The sequence below is a fragment of the Leptodactylus fuscus genome, chromosome 5 (genome assembly GCF_031893055.1).
Source record: "Leptodactylus fuscus isolate aLepFus1 chromosome 5, aLepFus1.hap2, whole genome shotgun sequence".
Classification (NCBI taxonomy): Eukaryota; Metazoa; Chordata; class Amphibia; order Anura; family Leptodactylidae; genus Leptodactylus; species Leptodactylus fuscus.
Window position 1 is genome coordinate 42,834,034 of NC_134269.1, and position 27,087 is coordinate 42,861,120.

Sequence of the window (27,087 nt, forward strand, 5' to 3'; positions counted from 1 at the left end):
GGTGCAGCCCAGGCTCTTCCTCCTCCAGTGGAAATGGCAGGTATTCCTCCTGGGCTTGGCAGCTGGTTGGCATGAGGCGCTCCTTCTTGTAGAGAGGTGACGGCAGGAACATCCTGGAGTAGGCGAGGATTTGTCTCTCTCTTTGAATCCTCTTCGTCTCTTCTTTCTCCTCTTGGCGCAGCTCAGGTTCTTCCTCCTCCAGTGGAAATGGCAGGTATTCCTCCTGGGCTTGGCAGCTGGTTGGCATGAGGCGCTCCTTCTTGAAGAGAGGTGACGGGAGGAACTTCATGGCATAGGCGAGGATTTGAAGATCTCTCTGCTCCATGTTGAAGGGATAAGCTGAAGAGAGAAGAAAACCAGATAATGGGATCAGTCATAAGATATACAGCAACTTTTATGCACAAAAAAATTACAGCAAAATTCCTTTAATCCACCATCAATGCAGCCTGCTAGGTGCTGGATTATCAGATATGCTGGGTTATTGGATTAGCATGAAAAACATATAGTTTCATCAATGACATTATGGAGCTAAAAATACTCACTTGAGAAGGGTCCCAGTCCATATACGCGCTCCTGGCGGCGGTAGATGTGCTAAGGAGAAGAGAATACAGTAAGTGTCATTTATCAGGGATCAGGGATGGAGCAGAGGACAATAGGACAAGGGATCAGGTTATAATGAAGACACTGACCTCCATATCTCTGCGATCTGTAACTGTCCAATCCGTAGCAAAATCTGTAACCTCAAACACAGACTTAGTCACAGATCTGATAAAGACTCAAACACTGAAGTTTTCCTCATGTCCTGATAGGGGGTGTATGTCCCGGTGTCACCCCCTGTAATGAAACGCTGATATACTATTAATGCTCCTATGACACCTATAATGCTCCTTAGTAGCCCCTAGACACCTCACAACGGCCCCCAATAGCACTTAGGCAATTAATAATGCTGCCCAATGGTTTTCACATTCCTAATAATGTTCACCAGTGGCCCTCACACACCTAGCAATGGCCGCAGACACCCAGTACAGCTCCTCAGGGGCCCCCAGATAATGTTAGGACACAGATAATGTTGAATTAAGACATGCGGCCATCTTCCCACCAGGTTGCTGCGGCACTGTGTTTGGAATAATCTGATTTACCTCCATGTCACGGCAGAAGCCTAGTGTATGGTCTACTAGGATGGGAGCAATATCAGGACATATACAGCTAGCTCCCCCTAGTGGTGACGTATGTTATGTCCCATATATTAAAGCACTGAAGTCCTCATCAGGTTCCTGATAATGTGAATGAGGCCTCATGGGAGATAAATCCGGGCCCGTCCTATCAGACGATGGGGTGTCAGATCTTACCTGCGTCCGGCGTCTTCACCTGCGGTTGTCCTGTAATAGACTGAAGGCAACTGGCAGTTGTTTTTTTTTCTAACCTTGTCCAGCGATCCCATTGGCTGCTGAGCAGTGATGTAAAGTTAACCCTTTCATGGCCAGACACTTTTCTAGCATTTCTCTGCACATGCTGGTTTATTGGCCCTTTCTTATTGCTTAGGCTAGCAGAATAATACTTGCATCGCTTTTTACATGACAAATATCTTATTAAGATGATTATTTCTCTTTTGTTTTATTAGGGATTAACTGTAAAAACGTTAGAAAGTCCATCATATGTGCTGTATAGTAAACCAAGACTGGCACTACAAATCCAGCCATATAGTATTATTCTGCCCTTAAACATTGTCGGTTCATACTTGGGTTGACCAAACCGATTTTATTTTACAGGCCTCTCCTCCAGTCCCTGATGCTGAATTCCTCAGGACCAGATCCTTCTCTTCTCCAGAATGCTGACTCTGGCCAGGGCCGGTTTTAGACAAAGTGGGGCCCTGGGCAAGTTTACAAGTGGGCCCTAAATTCCAAGGAGTAATCTAAAACACATAATCACTATAAAGTACTTTTCTCTCCACATGATTTGTGCGCAAACCCTGCGCAAAACACACGGATCCCGTTATAGTCTGTGAGGTCCGTATGGTTTCCTTAGGTAACCGCTTTTTAATACGTATAGCTTTCCGTTCAGGGGGTCCCCAAGTGAACACTGTGGAAAAAAAATAGCGGTGAAACACAATATATTTTTTCCACAGTGTTTTTATTGAGCTTTTGTCCCCAGCACCCTGCTGTCTCCGGCCTGTGTCTGTTCAGTCTCGTGGTGGCGCCTCATTTCTGGAAATCCTGCACCTAATTGGTCTCAGTGATCACATGAGGTGCAGGACTCCCAGCAAGGAGGCGCCGGCACGAGACTAAATGGACACTGGCGGCGGACAATGGAGCAGCGGGGACAGGTGAATGCACTTTTATTTATTTATTTATTTATTATTTTACACCTCCCTCCCAGCACATGTTTTGCTCCAATTCCCTGGAGAAATCTTTAAAGGATTTATCCATCTTTATAATATTGATGGTCTGTCCTTAGGATAGGCCATCAATATTCCATCTGTGATGATACAACAGCCAGGACCTCTGCAGATCAGCTCTTCCAGGACAGTGTGGCTACAGGTAATGGTAACATTTCTAGGAGCTGCGCTGTTCACTTTCCATACAGTGTGTAGCAGAAGGTTTAGGTAGTGCAGTGGTGCACATCGTATGGCGGGTAAGCAGCATGGCTCCAACATGTTATTACCTTTAGCCGCCCTGTCTCGGTATCGCTGGTCTACAGGGGTCCTGATGGTGAGGCCCCTAGAAACAATTCCACTGGTGGGCCCTAGATACCCCAGTCCGACACTGGACACAGCATATATGTCATCTGTCCATCTGAGAACAGTGGAGCAGAAGGAACGGCGTGGCTTAGACTTTTATAAAACTCTCTGTATGGGGAGTCTGAGACGGGCCAAGAGGTAGATAGCATAGGATTAGACATCCTGACATGTAACATTAACAACAGATTGAAAAAAATCCAGTCCTTTAACCTTTCTCACATTCCAATGAATGTGAGCAGAAGGAACACTCAGGGCCTGTCTCACTACTCAATATGCCATTGCTTCATTATGTCTCTAAATGCAAATATGAAAATCTCTGTTTCCTTTACTTAGTAGGTCTTGCATGTTTCTAGGAAACTTGGCTGTCTTTTAAGTTTAGTGCTTTCAACACCGACCAAAGCAGGGCATGACCGATTCCTGTAGAAAATATCTCTAGGTGTGAACTGTGTCACAGACTCATATATAATAATAAACCGGAGGCTGCTCTAGTACAATTTTTTTTTTCTTTTTCTTTTTATGTACTGGTAGATAGTGAGCCCCATATAGGGCTCACAATGTACAATTTTCCCTATCAGTATGTCTTTTGGGAGTATGGGAGGAAATCCATGCCAACACAGGGAGAACATATAAACTCCTTGCAGATGTTGTCCTTGACAGGATTTGAACCCAGGACTGCAACACTGCAAGGCTAACCACTGAGCCACCGTGCCCAAGGACCACCATGCCATTCCAGAAGAAAGCCTTTAGAACAGATTGTACTGGTGTAGCTCATGGCTCAGTTTACTTGGCACTGTTTGCAGTGCAGTCACATAGAATGGGTCTGAGCTACAATACCAAGTCCAAGTATAGCCCCTTTACAATGCATAGTGCTGGGCTTGGTATTCAGTGAAGAGACCGCAGCACCCACCTGAATGCTACAGTCTCCTTAAACAGCTGATCAGTGGGGGTCCTGGGGTCCCGATCTGATTGTTTACAATCCCAGACACCCCCTTTAGAAAAGCCGTCCTTGCCCCTAAAGAACTCTGAGACTTAAGTACTCTTTGCAGAAGCCTAGCGGTATTCAGGACCGGGTCACTGTCGCCTGTGGTAATCTTATAACGGTAAGTAAAAGCTTCTTCTGTTCTGTGTTCTTTTCAACATCAAAAGCAATTATAAAAATCGCCTGGAAAGGACAAAACATGAAATTCTTTGTACTGTAATGGCAGCTCATTTATCAGAGGAAGATTTCTTCCCTTGAGTTTGAGATCATGAATCAGAATGATTTTCTTCTTGGAAAAAGTAGTATAATCGCTTGTATTTCAGAGACAGATGCTACAGTATCCATCAATGTGACATTAAAATACAGAGGCGATGTGCTGCAGGGGACAACACCGACGCAGCATGTAAATACAGATGTTGCTTTGCTGGGTTACTGCCGTCCCAGATGGAGCAGATAGCAAGCATTCCTATGGAGATTTCTGATACTGACTAATTTGGTGTATAGGGCTAATATGGAATGGCATTTGATGCTTTAAGACTTTAATATATTAGTATTTTTCATCTGTGACAAGTGATACATAACAGCTGGTGAGCATAGGGGTAGATACTTATTTACAGAATAGTCCGCAGTCACATACAGTGAATTTAATGCAGCGATGTATCAGCCTTTAAGAAAACGTCCTTCATGCTGTTGTGTAAATGTAGACTTATGGTGCCAGGTAGAGATGAGCGAACACTGTTTGGATCAGCCAATCCGAACAGCACGCACCCATAGAAATGAATGGAAGCACCTGTGACGCTGACTTTGCCGGTGGCTGGCCGGCGTCACAGGTGCTTCCATTCATTTTTATGGGTGCGTGCTGTTCGGATCGGCTGATCCGAAAAGCGTTCGCTCATCTCTAGTGCCAGGCAGAGTTACACTGTTCACTGCTGTGGCATCATTTACTGTAAGGCTTTGTCAGAGTCTCTGTAAGAGATTCCATTGTAGATTCTGCCAATAATCGGCAGAGAGAAAAGTCCTACATGAAGGACTTTACTCTCCACCGGTTTTACTATAACACCGGCACAAACCCACAGAACACTGGATGGACCCTATTATAGTCTATGGGGTCTGTGGGTGTTCGTCGGTAACCACTGTTTTAGCGTGCGGGCTCTGCTTCAATCGTGTGTGAACAACAGAGAGCACGGCACAAGTGCGAACTTAGCCTTAGTCCCTAAATATAGGTTCACCAAGTTGTAAATGAAGCATGACAAGCCTACGGCTGTCCGAGATTCTGATGGAGAAGGTTGGAACTGCTAACTGTATCATGCTGTCCATTACTACCTACAGCTAGGGACGTGGTAGTTGCCAGGACCTTGCAGCAGGTAGTGGGCGTATCTGTACATGGCATAGGGCCCTGGTGGCGAACCTATGGCAGGCATGCCAAAGGTGGTACTCCGAGCCCTCTCTGTGGGAACCCATCAGTGGAACAGATTATATTGTGTGGGGCCATTTTGCATCAGATTGTATTATGTGAGGGCCACTTTTGAGCAGATTGTACTGTGTGGGGGCCACTGTAGAGAAGTATTTATGTCACACAGTATAAACCCCATTCACAAAACCATATATTGTGGGTTCATAACTGTCAGAAATTGTGGATCCGCACAGTATAAGGGTGCATTCACACTGAGTAAACGCTAGCTTATTTTGTAGAGTAAAATTACACTTGTAAATTTTGCTATCCCATTGACTTCAATGATATTTTTTTACAAGTGTAAAAATACGCCAGTAAAAAATACGCCTGTAAAAAATACGCCTGTAAAAATACGCCTGTAAAATGTCATTGAAGTCAATGGGATAGCAAAATTTACAAGTGTAATTTTACTCTACAAAATAAGCTAGCGTTTACTCAGTGTGAATGCACCCTTAGGGTGCATTCACACGGAGTAAAATGGAGTGTAATTTGGAGTGTAATTTTTACACGTGTAAAAAATTTACGCGCGTATTTTGGAGCGGTTTTTTACACGTGGCGTTTACGGAGCGTTTACGGAGCGTGTTTTTCTTCACGCGTAAACGCTCCAAAAAACGTTCCGTAAATGCCACATGTAAAAAAAACGCTCCAAAATACACGTGTACATTTTTTACACGTGTAAAAATTACACTCCAAATTACACTCCATTTTACTCCGTGTGAATGCACCCTTAGGGTTAAGGTGCTGTGTTTGCACTTTGCGATAATTTATTGGGTTTTGAGTTGCAGTTTGGGCACTTGGTCTCTAAAAGGTTTGCCATCACTGTCATAGGGAATAGAGAGCCATTGGCCAACTATAGAGCTCATTACATATGTTGTCATGCATTAATATTGTATGACGCATTGCGGCACATAAACTAATAAATATACACCAGAATTCTGGTATAATTTGCACAAAGAATCTGGTGTACATACTTTTCACCTCTTTTTCTATGTGCTTTATTTGTGCACCTTGTATGACATATGGGTGAGGCTTGTTGTAAAGGAGGTATGGTATAAAATACTATACCATGAGCCAGAAATTGCGCCACAATTTTGGAAGTTGCTCCACAATTTCAGCCACTGCACCACTTTTTTTGTGCCAGAATTTGGTTGGAAACTTGTATAAAGTTGGATTAGAGAGTCTAAAAGTGCGTTGGATTTTCTGGATTTTCAGACAGCATTGATACTTTCTAAATGGTGATCTACTTTTGCTTTATTTAGATATGAGATGTCTCGATCTACAAACTGAAATGACTATACATGCAGTTATTATCTCTAGGAAAGCAATCTTGTATCTCATCATGTCTTCTAAACCGAATCTGATCTAGTCATATAGAACCTGTCATTCTACATGACAGCACCCATACATCATCACTCACCCATGGGGTATGGATGTAAGTTACGGTAGCTTCTCATAGTCAGTACATGGGATTGGTGTTACCAATGTGTTGTGATAACGTGAGTTCTATAAATCCTCCTCGGTATTGTAGCTGGTAGTTGTTTCCAACCTTCCTCTCTGATCCATCCATACATCATGGTTATAAATAAATTTCCCTGTGGTTTTTACAAGGCTTTTTGCATAAAACAGTGACCAGACCGTGCATGACAATTTTCTATGGAGTGTTGATGTTTATATTACTGATAGTACCAATTAAAGGGATTCTATCATTAAAATCACATTTGTTATAAGAATAGCCTTAAGAAAGCTATTCTTCTCCTACCTTTAGATGTCTTCTCTGTGCCGATGTTTGGTAGAAATCCCAGTTTTCATTTGTATGCAAATTAGTTCTCTTGCAGCACTGGGGGTGGTCCCCAGTGCTCAAACCGCACTGGTGTAAGTGGCCATTTTCTTGTAGCCTGTGGGTATGCACAGTTGGCTTTGCCCGAGTCCGAAGACCTAGAAGTTTGAACCCAGCTCCGGAAGAAGACGCGCAGGAGATGAAGGAGATGGAGGCGGCGCTGGAGATTTCTCTCGCAGCATTGGGGATGCCTGGAAAACCGGGATTTTTACCGAACGGCGGCGCGGAGAAGACATCTAAAGGTAGGAGAAGAATAGCCTTTCTTAAGGCTATTCCTACGTCCGATAAAGAAAAAATGTGATTTTAATGATAGAATCTCTTTAATATCGGTAGCAGCACTTTTCTCTCCATGTTTCAGGCTGAAACCAAACGAAAACCACAAAGACCCCATTATAGTCTATGGGGTCTGCATGTTTTCCCAGGTAACCACTTTTAGGTTTCCGTTTGGGGGGTCTCCAAGTGGACTCCCCAAACAGAATCCCGAAAGGAGATGTTCCCTTCTCCATTTATCAAGTTGAATTACTTGTTGCATATTAGTCTATGGATAAGGGAGGGGGAGAAAGAGTCTGCTGGAAAACACACAGATATCTGCTGCTACTCTATAAGTCTGGAAGCTATTCTGACGCCAGGTTTACACCTGCATTGGCGTTTCTGTTCTTTGGGGACCCGAAAAACGGAAACCCAATACTCTTAAAAAGTGTTTACCTGTGAAAATCCATGGCCCCCATAGACTATAATGAGGTGTGTTGGGTTTCTACCTGAAAATTACAGAGAAAATAGTCCTGCCACATTTTCAAGTGGAATGGAGAATAGAATCCGTGAATGCAAATCAATCACAGATCTGATACTGTTATTCTAGAGATAACAAGCTACCAGTGCAGAGAATTAGCCTATAAATCAATTATTAGCCCCTCTCCCCCTCCTCTCTCCTTAGAGCTCTGTGTGTAAGCTGGAGAATTCTAAATAAATAAACAGGCTGATAAGGAGAAGGAGAAGAACAGCCTAATAAGATGTATTACAATGTTTCTTATATTCACATTTGTAGATTTTAGAAGAAATGGTTTCCACTGTTGAATAAACCCAGGGGGCGCACACCTCAATGTCGCAAAAAACGGAACGAGGATATGATGAATAATGCAGCTTTATTGATAACGCGTTTCGGAGTTTTGAGCGTTTTAATAACGCAACTCCTTCATCAGATCCTTAGTAACTTGCTGGTCGGCATACATCAACATTAAAAGTTTTTCCTCCTAAATTGCTGGACCCGTTTTTGGCTTTCTTTCAGTATTATTTGTGGCCTCTGATCTATAGTGAAGCCATAGCTGTAAGCATAGTTAAGTGCACCCCCCTCTGGGAAGTGAATGCTTCTCAAGTTCAATACATGCTAAGTATGGGGCACATGTACAGGTTCAGAATACATTGCTTAAGGTTATATACCATGATACGTGAAAAGCCTTCAGGCATCTGTTCGTGGTCAGGTCAAATCACTTCAAGGTTAAGTCACATGAATGCTGATGGGTTCCATGTACAATTGTATCTATAGATGAAGAAAATTGCATTCTTAAATTCATGGATGATAAATTGCTGTAGGCTGTGTATTGCTGAATATGATTCTGCTCTCTACTGTGAATATTGCACTGCTGTCTAAAAAGGACCTCAAAGTAAAGTCAAATTAAAACAAGGATGTTGAGTTGTTTGTCAGAAGACATGGATATTTCATTCTCTCCTTTGTTCTTAGGTAAGTCCTATATAAGCCTTTGGCTCAGGCAGACAAATTTTGAACCCCACCCATAGCATTTACTAACCTTCTTTGGCATAGTTAGCAATGCTAGCAGGACACTAGGTGTCAGATCTCTACTACACCTTTTCTGTATGACTTTTTAAGTCTCTCACATTGTTCTGGAGGAATATTGTCCCACTATTTTTTACAATGTTCCTTGTCTTTCTGCAGGACCATGATCCTTGTCTTTCTGCAGCACCATGATTCTTGTCTTTCTGCAGGACCATGATCCTTGTCTTTCTGCAGGACCATGATCCTTGTCTTTCTGCAACACCATGATCCTTGTCTTTCTGCAGGACCATGATTCTTGTCTTTCTGCAGGACCATGATTCTTGTCTTTCTGCAGGACCATGATTCTTGTCTTTCTGCAGGACCATGATTCTTGTCTTTCTGCAGGACCATGATTCTTGTCTTTCTGCAGGACCATGATTCTTGTCTTTCTGCAGGACCATGATCCTTGTCTTTCTGCAGGACCATGATTCTTGTCTTTCTGCAGGACCATGATTCTTGTCTTTCTGCAGGACCATGATCCTTGTCTTTCTACAGCCCCATGATTCTTGTCTTTCTGCAACACCATGATCCTTGTCTTTCTGCAGGACCATGATTCTTGTCTTTCTGCAGGACCATGATTCTTGTCTTTCTGCAGGACCATGATTCTTGTCTTTCTGCAGCACCATGATTCTTGTCTTTCTGCAACACCATGATCCTTGTCTTTCTGCAGGACCATGATTCTTGTCTTTCTTCAGGACCATGATTCTTGTCTTTCTGCAGGACCATGATTCTTGTCTTTCTGCAACACCATGATTCTTGTCTTTCTGCAGGACCATGATTCTTGTCTTTCTTCAGGACCATGATTCTTGTCTTTCTGCAACACCATGATTCTTGTCTTTCTGCAACACCATGATTCTTGTCTTTCTGCAGGACCATGATTCTTGTCTTTCTGCAGGACCATGATTCTTGTCTTTCTGCAGGACCATGATCCTTGTCTTTCTGCAGGACCATGATTCTTGTCTTTCTTCAGGACCATGATTCTTGTCTTTCTGCAGGACCATGATTCCTGTCTTTCTGCAGGACCATGATTCTTGTCTTTCTGCAGGACCATGATTCTTGTCTTTCTGCAGGACCATGATTCTTGTCTTTCTGCAGGACCATGATTCTTGTCTTTCTGCAGGACCATGATTCTTGTCTTTCTGCAGGACCATGATTCCTGTCTTTCTGCAGGACCATGATTCTTGTCTTTCTGCAGGACCATGATTCTTGTCTTTCTGCAGGACCATGATTCTTGTCTTTCTGCAGGACCATGATTCCTGTCTTTCTGCAGGACCATGATTCTTGTCTTTCTGCAGGACCATGATCCTTGTCTTTTTGCAGCACCATGATTCTTGTCTTTCTGCAGGACCATGATTCTTGTCTTTCTGCAGCACCGTGATTCTTGTCTTTCTGCAGCCCCATGATTCTTGTCTTTCTGCAATACCATGATCCTTGTCTTTCTACAACACCATGATCCTTGTCTTTCTGCAGGACCATGATCCTTGTCTTTCTGCAGGACCATGATTCTTGTCTTTCTGCAGGACCATGATTCTTGTCTTTCTGCAGGACCATGATTCTTGTCTTTCTGCAACACCATGATCCTTGTCTTTCTGCAGGACCATGATTCTTGTCTTTCTGCAGGACCATGATTCTTGTCTTTCTGCAGGACCATGATTCTTGTCTTTCTGCAGCACCATGATTCTTGTCTTTCTGCAACACCATGATCCTTGTCTTTCTGCAGGACCATGATTCTTGTCTTTCTTCAGGACCATGATTCTTGTCTTTCTGCAGGACCATGATTCTTGTCTTTCTGCAGGACCATGATTCTTGTCTTTCTGCAACACCATGATTCTTGTCTTTCTGCAGGACCATGATTCTTGTCTTTCTGCAGGACCATGATTCTTGTCTTTCTGCAGGACCATGATTCCTGTCTTTCTGCAGGACCATGATTCTTGTCTTTCTGCAGGACCATGATCCTTGTCTTTTTGCAGCACCATGATCCTTGTCTTTTTGCAGCACCATGATTCTTGTCTTTCTGCAGGACCATGATTCTTGTCTTTCTGCAGCACCATGATTCTTGTCTTTCTGCAGCCCCATGATTCTTGTCTTTCTGCAATACCATGATCCTTGTCTTTCTACAACACCATGATCCTTGTCTTTCTGCAGGACCATGATTCTTGTCTTTTTCTGCCATTCTATTGTAGATTTGCTGGTGTCTTTGGGAATATTGTCCTGGCGCATGACCCAGGATCAGCCAATCTTTAGTTGTTGGGTAGAAGGCCTCACATTTAACTCTAGAATACTTTGGTATACAGAGAAATCCAAGGTTGATCCAATGATTGCAGGGTGTACCGTGACTGCTAACCAAGCCCAAATCATCAGCTTTTCATCACCATGCTAAAAAAATTGGTATGGGGTGTTTGTGCTGATATGCCGTGTTCAGTTTTTGCCAAACGTGGCACTGTACACTATGATCAGACATCTCCTCTTTGGTCCGACCTGCCCAAAGGACATTGCCACAGCAGTCTTGTGGTTTGGTCAGATGTAACTTTGCAAACTTCAGTCATGCTACCATGTTCTTTTAAGATAGTATAGGCTTTCTCCTGGCAACTATTCCCAAAAAGTTACACTTATCTTTTTCTAATTGTATTGTAATATTTAACATGGTAACTGAGGTCTGTGGAGTGTTTCAATAGGTAGGTCATGCTTTTTTTTTTACAATATCTTTGAGCATCAAAGAAGATGTACTTTGTTCTTCTCAGTACTGTAAAATATCTATTATAGAATACTATACTATCCTATAGAATACATGGTTTAGCGGCTTTTACTTTAATAGGAGGAATGTCTAATTTTTTCTGGTACCCAGGGCGAAAGAACTAAGTCTCTGACTTAAGTGCTGACTTAAGACTCCTCTGATATTATCAGATTATATTGTCATCATCACAAAAACTGAGACAAACGGAAACTACCCCCATTATTACAAAAGAACAATAATTTCTATACCCCCCTATCTAATCTATAGACCAGGGGTGCCCAATACATAGATCGCGATCTACTGGTCGATCGCAATGGACGTATGGGTTGATCGCGGGATGCAGCCAGGGATCCCCGGTGTCTGCTTGTTCACAGTGCAGGCTATGAGTCGACTCTCAGCCTGCGCTGTGAACAAGCACTCCGGACACTTGCAGGCTGCCCTTAGAGATGGAAGGGGCCCGGGTGCTGCTTGTTCACAGCCCAGGCTGAGAGTCATCTACAGACACTGGCAGGCGGGGCTGCCGCAGCCCCAGCCTGCCAGTGTCCAGAGATAACTCTCAGCCTGCGCTGTGAACAAGCAGACACCGGGGATCCCTGGGTGGCCACAGAACGCCGCTGTCTCCTGCTCTCACGCTCCGTTCTGCCCCGCCCACATGCCCGCGCCGCCCACAGACATGCCCCGCCCACCCGGCCCACCCACAGGTCCACCCCCGGCCCTGCCCACAAGAAGTGGGTAGTAGATCTTTCGACTTGGTCATGTTATAAAGTAGCTCACATGCTGACAAAGTGTGAGCACCCCTGTTATAGACCATTATCATTATTCATTTTTGGAGCACCATTGATTCTATGGTGATTTACATTTGAAGAGCGGTTACAATAGACTAACATAGTGACCAACTGACAAAAGGCCTGGCCCACAAGGGCTTACACTCACGGTCAGAAGTTCACTGTTCCCTCTAATAAAAACCCAAACATTTCCCTCCAACCACAAAGAATGCAAAACTTGTCCATACATAATAACCAGCATGAAGAATCCCAACCTCAATTTCGGATTACAAGATCTCAATTCACAAGCACCTGGCATGTGGTTTATTAAAAGAGAACCTTTCACGACCTCCACCAATGCCAACTCTTTGCCTCACCTAATAGACGCCATTCTGCTGCACCATCTCATAGATACCGGCTCACAAGTTCACTGTCTGTTAAGGCTTTCTGACATCCTAGCACAGTGATGGCGAACCTTTTAGAGACCGAGCGCCCAAACTGCAACCCAAAACCCACAAAATTTTCGCGGAGTGCCAACACGACAATATAGACTTAATACTATGCGGATCCACAATTGCGGACAGTTACTGACCAAAAATTACAGTCATGTGGGGCTTTACAGAGCTTTCAATAATACAAACAACGTTGTACTGAAATGTAAAGGTCTCGGCATTTGGTACTTTGAACAATTAATTTTCACTATTTACATCGCACAGGATCTGTTTTATAGTTACCGTGTAATATTCTTACATCCTGTACTAATATCACGTCTGCTATAAAACAGATACTGTGTGATATAAATAGTGAGGGGACCCCAGACAGTATTATATGCTCTGCAGTGGGCCCACCACACAATATTATATTCTCCACAGTACCACAGTAGCCCCCCAGTGTTATATGCTCCGCAGTAGGTGTCCCCCCCCCACAGGATTATATGCTCCACAGTGGCATCCACACACAGTATTGTGTGCTTATAAATAGCCCCCCCCCAGTATTATATGCTCTTTAGTACACCCCCCAGTATTATAAGCCACCCCAGTATTATAAGCCCCCCCAGTATTATACACTCCCCCCAGTATTATAAGCCCCCTCAGTATTATACACTCCCCCCAGTATTATACACTCCCCCCAGTATTATACACCCCACCCAGTATTATAAGCCCCCCCAGTATTATACACTCCCCCCAGTATTATAAGCCCCCTCAGTATTATACACTCCCCCCAGTATTATACACCCCACCCAGTATTATAAGCCCCCCCAGTATTATACACCCCACCCAGTATTATAAGCCCCCCCAGTATTATACATTCCCCCCAGTATTATAAGCCCCCTCAGTATTATACACTCCCCCCAGTATTATACACTCCCCCCAGTATTATACACCCCACCCAGTATTATAAGCCCCCCCAGTATTATACACTCCCCCCCAGTATCATACACCCCACCAAGTATTATAAGCGCTCCCCCCAACATCATATACACAGTGAGCCACTCTCATACTCACCCCTGAAGAGCCGCCGGCATCCACCTTCTTGTCACTGGTGGCGCTGATGACGTCATCGCGCCCGCGTCGGGGCAGAGGTCAAACTCTGCAGCCAGTGTAGGCCGCGGTCGCGCGATCCGCGGCCTACCCTGACAGCTTTCAGCTGTATGTGCATTTGCACATACAACTGAAGGCAGTGATCGCTCATCAACGGGGAATCCTGTACCGGATTCCCTGTTGGTGAGCGATCCGGGCGACCGCACGCGTGCCAGCATGGAGGGCTCTGCGTGCCCTCTCTGGCACGCGTGCCATAGGTTCGCCATCACTGTCCTAGCACAACTATTTAAGACGAGTCCCCATTTTTGAGGCAAGAATGAAGGGTTTGTTCTATTTACCAAACTATATGTCCCAATGCATCTCCCATTTTTATGTTTTTTTGTAGTCTCTATCTATCATGGATTTATGTCATTCTGCATCACTTAAGGATTGTGTTCTCCGAGCTGGTGGCAGCATCACAACCATAGATCAGATCTCAGAGGACAATAAAACGTTCACGCTCTTTATGTATGAACTGCTGCGATTTTTACTGCTTTAGTTGTTTATGCCCCTGCACATATTGATAGGTCACTTGTCTTATTTATTACATTATTCCTACGTCCTTTTCTGTATCAATATATGACTCTTCCGACATTGTGTTATACCAGGCCTGATGAAGAGACATATTAGACACTATAAAGTATCAACTACTGACTTATCCTTTATAATGGTTTATAACTCCCTTTTATCTTTTTCTCCCATTCATCTACATACTACTTATTCTCCACAATTTTCGTTAAAGGGATGGTCAGGTAGACACAGAAATGCAATCCTTTATCCTTTCTCTATATTTAGGGAAATGTCTGTCTCAAATGATAAAAAGATTTTCTGGAGCATTAGAATAACAAATGACAAGTTCAGCAATGGGTTTATTAATATGCTGATAATTTACAGAACGAGCTGTGCGCCGCTACACGGGGATTGAACTCTGCGATCGCCAGAAGACGGTATTTAACAAAGAATTCTTCTTAGCTTTCTTTAACACTTGCCTCCAGTGGAAAGTTGTGAAATGGTTCAGCATCAAACACGAACAAACAGCTCTGCATAGTTTACATATCAAACAAGTAGGTTGCATTTCCAGGAGTAATGAAATCTTTTTTACATGAGGTTTTCAGCTACCGGCAAGCTTTGATGGTGAGTCAACATCAACGGGAGTTGTTTACAAATCCTGAAAAAGTTTCTTAACTCTTCAGAATAGCTTTTCCGGGAAAATCAATTAGTTTGAGCTAAAAATTTTGCTGTGCCCTTTGAAGACCTGCACAGTTTGGGCCCCTAGGGTGTTCATATGGGGGATTCCACCCCAAAAATAGACAAGAGATTCCATCATAAGGGCGGGTTCACACCTGTGCCCGGTCTCTGCTTTGAGGGTTTCTGTCTTCTGCCTGAGAAACTGGACAGGAAACAGAAACCCGGCAATCAGTGTTTGCCCGGGAGCGTCTTCTGGTCTCTGCGGCGTAACCTTTTTTTTTTTTTTAAACAGACACAAAATCCTGCATTTCAGACTTTGTGTCCAGTTAAAAAAAAAAACATTTCACCGCGGAGAGGCAGAAGATGCTCACGGGCGGACACTTTGCTAAGTCATTCAAAACTGACTGCCGGGTTTCCGTCTCCTGTCCAGTTTCTCAGGCAGAAGACGGAAACCTGCAAAGCAGAGACCAGGCGCAGGTGTGAAACCACCCTCATTCTGCCATTTTATTCAATCGGACAGGATACTGAAAAAATAAGCATCCTGCTCCATGTTATCATGGAGTCCGGTCCCTAGCTAGAGACCCCTCACGCTTTAGGTCCATTCATCTGAAAAGCCATAGCAGAGTGCCTACGCTCGCCTTCAACATTCCACCACGGGTAGTCAGGAGTGGAAAATGGTGAGAAATCAAGATGGATGTTCACCTTAAATCCTCTTAATATTCCAAAGTATGAACATACCCGTAAAGGGTTTTTGTTTAAAATCATTGCAAATACAGTTAGTAAACGTTTTACTACCTGGCTACATCTGTGTCTTTTTGTGCTGGAACAGCTTACTGCACTTTGGCTGCAGTAGTAGCTATAGACTGATGTTGTCAGCTCACAGGGAAGGGTTGAGCTAGAGTGATAAAGGAGAGACTGAAATGATAGAGGAGGGGTGGTGGCTTTCTCAGTCTTGGGCTTGCTTCCTTAAAGGAGTATTCCCATGACGCTTGTTCACTAACCTGCAGGCTGTTGTGCTCTCTTCACTTCCTGCTTTTCTCGGCACATAGGTGGGCAGGGTTTCACTTGCATGGGATTGGTTGTAAATGAATTACCACAGTGTGAAGCTGATGTAGCAGAGCTGGATTAGAGTCAGCTTGCATTACATACAGAGGTAACAGACTCCATATCTCAGCTCTTATCAGCCAAATTCAATTAAACTGACTGATAAGAGCTCAGAAATCCCAGAGCTCTCACCTCCCCTATCTGAGAAGCTCCGCTACTTAAAAGACACAAACAGCTCAGAGCTGCTCCCAGCCCCTCCCTCACCCCCTGAGAGCAGGCAGCTACATCACTTGACAAATGAGCAGATAATCCCAAGGACCATAGAAACGGAGTGTAAACATAGCATAGAGCCCCCCCCTGGCCACCGCACAATACATTGCCCATTTACACACTACAGGGTGGGCCATAAGTATGTACACTCCCATATAAAATGGAAGTGGTTGCTGATATCCCCTTACCGTTTACGCCATATTAGTAAATGGGAGGAGGTAAACATTTAAGGCTGGGTGATGCTCATTTTGGATTCATCTTTATTTTTTTCAATGGGAAAGGGGTCATGTGACACATCAAACGCATGGAGAGTTGCACAAGAAAAACAATGGTGTGCTCATTCACCAGACATCAACACAATGTCTGTCTGCTCCTTGTTAACCTCTACGACATGTCAATGGCTGTAACAATAAGAAACCTGTCAATAACTCGATAGTGAATAAAGCTGCATTAAAAATGAGCACACCATTGTTTTTCTCATAACATTCTCCATGTGTTTGATGCCTCATATGACCCCTTTCCCATTGAAAAAAGTAAAGTCAAATCCAAAATACAAAATGGCGGCTTTGCAGAAGGCCATCATTAGCGTCACCTGGCCTCAAATATTTACCCCCTCCCATGTACTAATATGCCATAAACTGTAAAATGATATCAGCAACCTCTTCCATTTTATCTGGGTGTATCCATACTTAGGGCCCACCCTGTATAATGTCCCAAAGTGGCCTCCAAACAGAGTAATGTCCCATAGTTGCCAATCCACATAGTATAATGTCTCATAATGGCCACTCCACATAGTATAATGTCCCATAGCTCATATCTCATGCGAGGTGCGACTAGAGGAGGGAATATTCCAGCGCGTTCCAGAAACGCAAGTCCACCTTGTAGTGAAGCGTCATTTATTTTTAGTTTTTAATCATCCCGATCGCGTAATCCATTCCATAAAATTACTTAAAAAATGGAGGAAAATTGTAATACCAGTGAAGGGGACGCAACCGACAATGCTTCAGATCTCGAAGACCCACATCTCCCTGCAATATTGGACGGAACTTTTATTCAAAATTAACAAGACTATATCCGAAGCGGCAGGGGCAAGACAAAAAGTGTCTGCTTACTGCAAGGCCCGTCCAAACAAGTTACTGAGGGGTCAAATAAACTCAACGTCCAACTTCCTTAAGCGCTTAAGGGTAAGTTATTTAATTACATCATGGTTTCATTTTTATTTTACAATCCCCAATCCCGAAGCAAATTTTTAAAACCTATATATTATGCTTTGTGGTAAACTTTTTTTTACATTATATTACCATAAAAAAAACTTTAAAAAAATATGCGGGAGAAATCTATAAATGGACCGTAAATGCAATAATGCAAAAATTACCATAGACTACACTTAAAAAACCCCTGTGAAGTTTTGTTTCATTAAAAATATTTAAAATAATTAGTCTAATAATGTAGAATAACTTTTCAAGTTTTGGAAATAAACTTAAAGTTCTTTTTTCATTTAGCCTATGTTCAATTTTTTGTTTCTATTAAATTTTTTGTTTACATTTTTCAAGTATTTTAGTATTTTTAAAATACTTTTGAAGTCGTATATACAGTAGTATTTCTATTTAAAATACTTCGGGATGAAAGTATTTGTATTTAAAATACTTCAGTCATAAGTATTTTGTATTTAAAATACTTTCCCAAAGTATTTTCCCGAACACTGCTCATAGCGGACCCTCCACATAGTATAATGTCCCACATTGGCCCCTGTACATATTATTATGCCCTAAAGTGGCCCCTGTACACAGTATTAAGTCCCATAGTGGCCCCTCCACACAGTATTATGTAATATAGTGGCCCCTGTAGACAGTATTAAGACCAATAGTGGCCCTTCCATACAGTATAATGTTCCACAGTGGCCCCTCAACATAGTATTATGTCCCATGATGGCCCCTGTACACAGTATAATGTCCCATAGCTGCCCCTCCACAAGTATAATATCTCATAGCAGACCCTCCACATAGTATAATCTCCCACATTGGCCCCTGTACACATTATTATGTCCTAAGGTGGCCCCTGTACACAATATTAAGTCCCATAGTGGCCCTTCCTCACATTATTATGTCCCAAAGTGGCCCCTCCACACAGCATTATATCCTATAGTGGCCCCTTTACACTGTATTAAGACCCATAGTGGCCCCTCCACACAGTATTATGTTCCACAGTGGCCCCTCCACATAGTATTATGTCCCATAATGGCCCCTATAAACAGTAGTATGTCCTATAGTGGCCCCTCCACACAGTATTATAACCCATAGTGGCCCCTCCACACAATATTATACAAGTATTATGCCCCATACTGGACCACAAAGTGGACCACTTATGAACTATTATTATACTCTGAGGTCTTTTCAGACCCAGGGAAGATGACAAATATAAAAACCAGTGTTACTCACCTCTCTTGGGTGCTGGCGACTCCCTGCTGCTTCCGGCATTCTCCAATGTTGGCGCCGACATCACGTGGGCCAGGCCGGCATCATTATGCATGACACCACCAAAGAGGCCAGAAGATTGCAAGGAGTCAAGCCGTAGCACAACTAACACCGTTTTTTATGTTCACTCACCTCCTCTGGATCTCCAATCAATATACTCAAGGGTCTGAACAGATCTCATTGTATAATAATAGCATTATTTGTTGGCGTTCGTACAACAGATACTCTTACAGTGGGCCCAATGGCCTCACTTAGCAATCTTTGCTACTGCCTCCAGGGGGCCCCAGCGATTTCATATGAGATGCAGAACGGAAAGCAGAGGTGGCCGTGAGCAGAAGCAGAGATCAATAAGTAAATAGGGTACGTTACCTGCTGAGATTACTCCAGAAGATTACAGCCAATTAAAAAAAAAAGCATCAGGGGCCCACCGGGCCTCTAAGGTCCCGAGCCATGCGGCAGCTACCTCAGTACTTACGCCACTGGTTGTGGCTCATCTATGACACATTGCCTTTTTTTGCATCAAAGGTGTGCTATTTGCTCTTTTTGAGCCCAGCTTACCACATTTTACAAAAGTGGGTGGAGACCAAATTGGGCCAGGGCAAGGACACCTCAGCCTAACAAACCTATGGATAGACTGGCATACAGAACACCAGTCTATGTTCCCCCAATGTGTATGAAGTCTTCCCAACACTTCCTTGATGGTAGATTCTGAAAAAGATGAGCATCGCCCAGCTAGATTCACCTGTCAGATCCTTTTGATCTGGGGGGGGGAGTCTATCACTTTCCCCTCTTACACAACATACACATACAATGCTTGACCGAAATGAGGGAGTGTCAGAGAAATAGTTGTTGGCCGAACGATCGTCTGGCCAGCAGCTACCAACAACAACCCTTGAGGTGTCGGAAAAATTTAGCTGACCCATGCCAAGAGAAACCAAAAAGAACTATATAGAGATCTTGAAGCCATCATGAACTAAACCATGTTGGAAAGTAGGAGCCATGTTTAATGGTCTGTGTAGAATAAAGAAAGCTATTATAAATGGTCATGCACTTGTGTGAACACTTTATTAACATTAAAACTTGTTCTTCACAGTTCATGTTCATGAAATAATGCTTTATTGAAGAAAATCCCTGCTCTGATTCCACAGTCGCTAAGCTGACTGTCCATTCGGAAGAAGGTCCTTGTGAGAATTCACCAAAGGGTAAGTGACAGATTCTAGTTTGGCCGCTGGGAACTGTTCACATAATCGGAGCTCCAAGTTCTCTGCACTCAGGTGGCTGTGGGCAGTACGTCCATCCCTTCTATGGGGAAAAGCAGATGATCCAACTTTGGGCTTCTCAAGTTGACTGTCTCTCTTTTCAATTGGCTCTTGTGCTCGAAAATGGCAAAAAAGTACGGCCACTAAGCTCTTCTTGAAGTTCTCGTTCATGAATGTATAAACAACGGGGTTGTTAAAAGAGTTAAAAAATCCAACGGCTTGAACGATGGCGACTATCATTTTCACTGTGACATCATCATACTCTTCTTCCAGGTCATCTGTGGACAATAACAAATTAGGCTCAAGAACGTCATCATTTGCTATCATTACTAATTATGACGGTAATAATCTGCTGACAAATTGGTGTATACCAGCTATTAAACGCAACGTTGGATAATATCCATTGGATGTGTCTGGAGTTAAAAGGGTATTCCCTGCTCAGATATTTATGGCATATCCACCAGAAGGTATAGTAAGTAAGATCATTCTGAGAAAACTTCAATTCTGTGACATCAGTATAGTTAAAGGGGTTGGTCACTTTCAACCAATATTGGGAGACAAATGTTATTGTTTGTATAATAAAAAAAATTGTACAATTTTCCAATATACTTTCTGTATCAATTCCTCATGGGTTCTAGATCTCTGCTTGATGTCATTCATTTTGCTTACTCCCAATGGATAAAAATCAGTCCATGGTCACATGATATACAGTCCATGGTCATATGATGTACAGTCCATGGTCATGTGATATACAGTCCATGGTCATGTGATGTACAGTCCATGGTCATATGATATACAGTCCATGGTCATGTGATGTACAGTCCATGGTCATGTGATATACAGTCCATGGTCATGTGATGTACAGTCCATGGTCATGTGATGTACAGTCCATGGTCATGTGATGTTCAGTCCATGGTCATATGATATACAGTCCATGGTCATGTGATATACAGTCCATGGTCATGTGATGTACAGTCCATGGTCATATGATATACAGTCCATGGTCATGTGATGTACAGTCCATGGTCATGTGATGTACAGTCCATGGTCATATGATATACAGTCCATGGTCATGTGATGTACAGTCCATGGTCATGTGATGTACAGTCCATGGTCATGTGATATACAGTCCATGGTAAAACCTGGGCAGGTGCCTGGGCCCACTGAGCTCAGAAGCCTCCATGATTGTCAAGTTTAGGGTGAGGTAGCCCACTACTATTCCATAAGAACTTACTGTATTCAAAAAGGATGTGGACCACGTGGAATGGTGCCCAACATGCAGTGAAGAAAAGGACCACAATGACCATCATCATCACAGCTCGTTTCTTCTTCCTTGGGAAAAAAAACAGAAAACATTTCAGTAGAATAAACCCTCACTTGGAGTAAAGGCAATGCCAGAAGGTTACTGTAAAAGATGGAAACTCAAATTGCAGGGACAAATATGAAGGAAAGACTTGGAAAATTTCTATTAGTTGTTAGATCCATTACGGTATTTGCAAAACTCAAATATTCCCAGCATGCCCTGACAGAAGCCGCAAGTTTTTCAGGAGATGTGAGGAATCGGTTTATCTGAATAGCCCCGAGGTGGTGTAATAACCAGGGCTGTGGAGTCGGTAGGCCAAATCGCCTACTCTGAATCTTCTTTTTTCCCCAGTCTGATGCCAGTTCCAGCTAGTGATTTTATTCCTAAGAAAGTAAACATGCAGCAAACTATGCATCTAATTAATTATACAATATCAATAATTGTATAATCTAATTAAAAGTAATTAATCAGATCAGTTTGAAGCCAGAGTTGGAAATTTTTTGGACTTGGACTCGAACTTCATAGATTAGACTCCACAGACCTGAGAATAACATGGATTTCATATGCTATGATCATCAAAAACTTTACATATAAACCAAGTTTAAGTATATATAGACAAGGCAGTTGCGTAGCTCGTATGGAGCAGCACAACCTCCAACTTCAGTGGCATAATTACCGCCGTAGCAGCTGCCACAAGGCTTGCAACCTTAGGCGGCCCGGTGCACCCCCTATTGCTTTTGTTTTTAACAGGCCATCACCGGTTGGAGCAACCCCAGCAGATAACAGGCCCTGTTTACTTACCGATCCTGCTCATGGCCACCTCTACTTCCCCTTCTGCCCTACAGAGGGGTCCCATGCTTCCCATATCACATCAGGGAAGCGGAGGTTGACATAACTGGACGCGGAGTTCAGTAAGTAAGGCTGTGAGCCTGCGGCAAGAGTATTTGTTGTGCAAACTCCAAGAAATATTGCTATTATTATACTCCGGGGTCTTTTCAGACCACATAATATAATGATCAGAGGCCCAGGGTCGGTGAGCGAACATAAAAGCCAGTGTTATTTACCTCTCCTGGGCTCTGGCACATTCCATGTTGTCTTTGGGCCTCTGTAGTGATGTCACAGATGTCACATGGGCAGGGGTGAACCTGCCTCTTTCGCCGCCCGAGGCGAATGACAGAAAGCTGCCCCCCCCCGAGTGGGCAGGGCTAAGCAAAGGGGGTGGGGCTTAGTGGCATTCGCAGGCAGAGAGCAGGCACGGAGAGGACCTGCTCTCTGCCTGGGCGTGAGGGGAGGCTGCTAGAGCAGCGTTGCTCCAGTGGCTTCCCCAATCCACCGCTCGGTGCTAAGCCAGTCCAGGACAGCTTGTTCTGGACTGGCTTAGGTAAGCAAAAATGCTGCCCTCCCTGGGGCCCTGCCATAGCGCCGCCTGAAGCGGTCGCTTCAGGTCGCCTCATGGGAGGTGCGGCGCTGCACATGGGTCAGGCCGGTGTCGCTATGCATAATGACAGCACGTCTGTGATGTCATTGAAAAACAAAAACAGCAGGGAGTCGTGCGGAGCGGGGGCGGGGCGGAGCAAAGGGGGCAGGGTGGAGCGAAGGGGGCGTGGTAGAGCGGCGTTAGCAGGCAGAGAGCAGGCACGGAGAGGACCTGGTCTCTGCCTGAGTGTGAGGGGAGGCCGCTGGAGCAGCGCTGCTCCAGCAGCCTCCCCAATCCACTGCTCGGTGACGCTAAGCCAGTCCAGGACAGCTTGGACTGGTTTAGGTAAGCAAAAATGCCGCCCTCCCCGGGGCCCTGGCATAGCGCCGCCTGAAACGGTCACTTCAGGTCGCCTCATGGGAGGTGCGGAGCCGGTGGGGGCCAGGAAAGGGGGTGTTATGTTTTGAAGGTTAAAAGTTTGCTATGGGGCCCAGTTTATGCTAGTTATATCCCTGGTCCACTTGAATACCGCAATACAGCCCGGACAGTATAGCATGGATGGCGCACATTATTTTTTCTGCTGGATTCTGTACAAAAAAAAATCATCAAGTCATGTCAGGGTACAGTTCTTGCCAGCTCTATTACTCCTTAAAAAAAACTGAGCCACAATACAGCCACATGCACAAGGCCTAAGAATTGTAAGAGTAACTCATTCAGGCTGCCAAAAATTCTGCTTTATTAAAGACAGCGGTTAATAGGAAAACTGTGACCTTAAAATCAAAATTTATGAGGCTATAACATAAAGAGAATTATCCCCCTTTGCCCTAACCTATCTATACTTGTAGCCCAGAGTAATATTCCCAGCAGGTACAATTGCTAAAAAATATAGAGTAATAAACTATAAATGCCTAGAATGCCTTATCTTGCAGTTTGTGACAATGACATGTCTGAGGACAAGTGAAGTTATCACATCATTTCATGAGTCTCTGTTCTCGAATGACAGTATAATATACAGTAAGTCAGCATAAATGTCCCTTTTCATGTTTGTAGGCATTTCATTGCCATTTTAAGAACAAAATTAGTTTCTAATAACAGTTCTGGCTTTTATTATCAGTCAGTTCCTTCCAGAAGATCAGCCATAAATAAGATAATATTCTGCTTTCTTTTGTATGTGTCACGTCTCTTATTTAATTGTAGCCTTTACAGCTATTGCAACTATCTCTAAGGGTTCGGTGTTCACGTCTTGACACTCGGCTTACCTTAAGTCAAGGATGAATATGTCACTTTTAATTAGATGGGTAAACATCTTAAGACCTGCAAAGAAATTTCCTGATCCATATACATATGCAGAACAATGATCAGTCCACATGGAGGATCTTGAGATTAAATGTATAGCACTAGGTGGAGATAACTAGATCTGACTTGTACTGATGTATCCACCCTTACCTTAGCTTCAGTTTGGTTACAGACACCAATGAAATACATTCAAGATAAGCCATTGACAGGCTGCAGTTCATCACACAAACACTAGGTGGCCGCTAATAGAAGAGCCCCAGGTGAAGAGCTATTGCACCAATGGCAATGGCACCAATAGCGCTTCACCTGGGGCACAGAACTGGAAAGCTGACAGCGCGCTGAATTCAGCGCACTGTCGACTTTCTAGCGGTGTATTCAACCGCATGTGCCCCAAATGGTGAAAGGTGCTCTTTAAAGGGGCTCTATCAGCAAAATTTTGCTGTATGAGCCCCACATATGTGTGAATAGCCTTTAAAAGTGCTATTCAGGCACTGCTAAATGTTGTTTTAAACCCTGGTCCCGTTTTAAAATAAAACTATAAAAACATATATGTAAATCATACCCGAACGTGCACGGTGGGCGGTCGTGGACGATCTGACGTCATCTTCTGGCACACCTACCTCTTCTTTCTTCTTGCAGCAACACCCTCTGGTCCTGTCTTTTCCACACCTTCAGCATCCTCTTCTTCCGGCGTGATGGCTTCAAATCCCGCATCTGTGTAGTAGTGCTTCCCTCCGGAGCTCTACAGCGCAGGCGCCAATTTTAGCAATGGCAGTTCGCGAGCATACTGCGCATGTGCAGTATGCTCGTGAAGTTTTAAGGGGAACTGAGCATCCTGAGTGCCAATGCCTATGTAGTAGCACTCCGGAGGAAAGCACTACTACGCAGGCGCGGGATTTGAAGCCATCACGCCGGAAGAAGAGGACGCTGAAGGTGTGGAAGAGCCAGGACCAGAGGGCATCGCTGCAAGAAGAAAGAAGAGGTAGGTGTGCCAGAAGATGACGTCAGATCGTGCACAACCGCCCACCGTGCATGTTCAGGTATGATTTACATATATGTTTTTATAGTTTTATTTTAAAATGGGGGGGTTAAAATAACATTAGCGGTGCCTGAATGGCCTTTTTAAAGGCTATTCACGCATATGTGGGGCTCATACAGCAACATTTTGCTGATAGAGCCCCTTTAAAGGATTTATCTATCTTTGTAATATTGATGGTCTGTCCTTAGTATAGGCCATCAATATTACATCTGTGATGATACAACAGCCAGGACCTCTGCAGATCAGCTCTTCCAGGACAGCGTGGCTACAGGTAATGGTAATATTTCTAGGAGCTGCGTTGTTCACTTTCCTTACACTGTGTAGCAGTATGTTTAGGTAGTGCGTTGTTGCACATGGTATGGCAGGTGAGCTGCATGGCTCCTGACATGTTATTACCTTTAGCCACCCTGTCTCGGTATCGCTGGTCTGCAGGGGTCCTGATGGTGGGCCCCTAGAAACAATTCCACTGGTGGGCCCTAGATACCCCAATCCGACCCTGTATGCATGAACCATATAAAACCTATTTTTTGTTAAAAACCTATATAAATGTGCCGCCATTGTGATCAGAAGAACTAGGAACGCAAATTGTAATATGTGTATGTGCAATCGTATATATGAAAACTATTTTGTTTTAGGTAAAAGAAGCAAAATTTAAATTTTTTTCACATTTTATACCATTCTTCTACTTCTAACGAACAAAAATATTCAACTTATTTATCAACTAGGGCTAGTTTTCTGAAGCCCTATGTGTCCTGAAAAAACAATGTAAAATAGTTGAGATATGCAAAGCCATTAAAACGATATTTCTGTATAAAGCAGTGTGCTAAATGTGGCCTGAGCATTGGGGCATCGATGTTTCTTGGTCCCGAAAGGCTTAATTGCTATAATATTTATAGGATTTTGAGCCATAGTTTTTCCCGTCATATTTAATTGGGCAAAAATTTTAGGTTTTGCACTGAAATGATTTATATTAGATCACATTGCTTTGAGTTAGTAAATAGAGAATCTTTTTGGATTTTTAATTGCATACACTTACCCCATAGACTATATAATTGAGAACATTAGATAATACCCCTGTTTTAGGGGACAATATATTATATGTATTTGAATATATGATGTTACGATTCACTTCTGGCATATTTATTTGATGCTTGCTCATGTGAATAATAAATGTTGTAAATTGTGATTCTTACATGATTGTTATTTACATATATAGAATGTTATAATATTACCTGCTCTGATGTTTTAATCTATTTTGACATCTTCCGCACCTCCCTATTTAATCTCTGTTATTGTCTTGGGAAAAGGTGTGGACCACTCCTGAAATGTGCGCCATCCATGTAGTTTGTGCTTGTATATATTCTAAGTATTCTTCTATGTGCCATTGTCTACAATAAAGTGTGAGGCTTTTTAGTGTCATTGGCTAGCAGCGCTTCATTGCTCCTTTCATCCTATTTCAGTGTAGAATGCTTACCCCAATCTTCCATAGGTGGAGCTATACCTATTATTGCCCATTCCAGAGAATGTCAGACGCCAGAAGAGTAATTTATGGCTATCACAGAATTTATGTGTGTTTCACAGCAAACATGGTGAGATCTCTTCTAGAGTCCTGTGGACTACGGAGCAACCTCTCTGTTTGTTTCATCCCTATCCTTAGGATAGAGCACTAGAGATGAGCGAATAGTGAAATATTCGAGATTCGATATTCATTTCGAATAGCCCCTCAATATTCGACTATTTGAACGAATATCGAACCCCATTATAGTCTATGGGGAAAATTGCTTTGTTTCAGGGGAAGCCACACTTCAACTCAGGAGAGTCACCAAATCCACTATGACACCCCAGGAAATGATGCCAATACCCTGGAATGCAACTGGGACAG

The 27,087-nt window shown here is 43.4% G+C and overlaps 1 protein-coding gene and 1 long non-coding RNA gene across 2 annotated transcripts in view; both read right to left on the minus strand.

Annotated features, from left to right (window-relative positions):
* Window positions 1–275: 275 nt before the first annotated feature.
* Window positions 276–1,413, minus strand: LOC142204828 (uncharacterized). Its single transcript, XR_012716157.1, has 4 exons — window positions 1,350–1,413; window positions 690–733; window positions 543–591; window positions 276–339 (listed from the first exon to the last, which is right to left on the minus strand). It is a non-coding gene; the product is annotated as an uncharacterized LOC142204828 (long non-coding RNA).
* An 18,613-nt stretch (window positions 1,414–20,026) lies between these two features.
* LOC142202745 (pyroglutamylated RF-amide peptide receptor-like) overlaps window positions 20,027–27,087 on the minus strand; it is a 124,637-nt gene continuing 117,576 nt past the window's right edge. Inside the window, exons 5-6 of the mRNA XM_075273043.1 lie at window positions 21,385–21,482; window positions 20,027–20,428 (exon numbers count right to left, since the gene is read on the minus strand). Of these exons, the coding sequence (XP_075129144.1) occupies window positions 20,043–20,428; window positions 21,385–21,482 (484 nt within the window). The 3' untranslated portion in view covers window positions 20,027–20,042. The remainder of the gene's footprint in view (window positions 20,429–21,384; window positions 21,483–27,087) is intronic.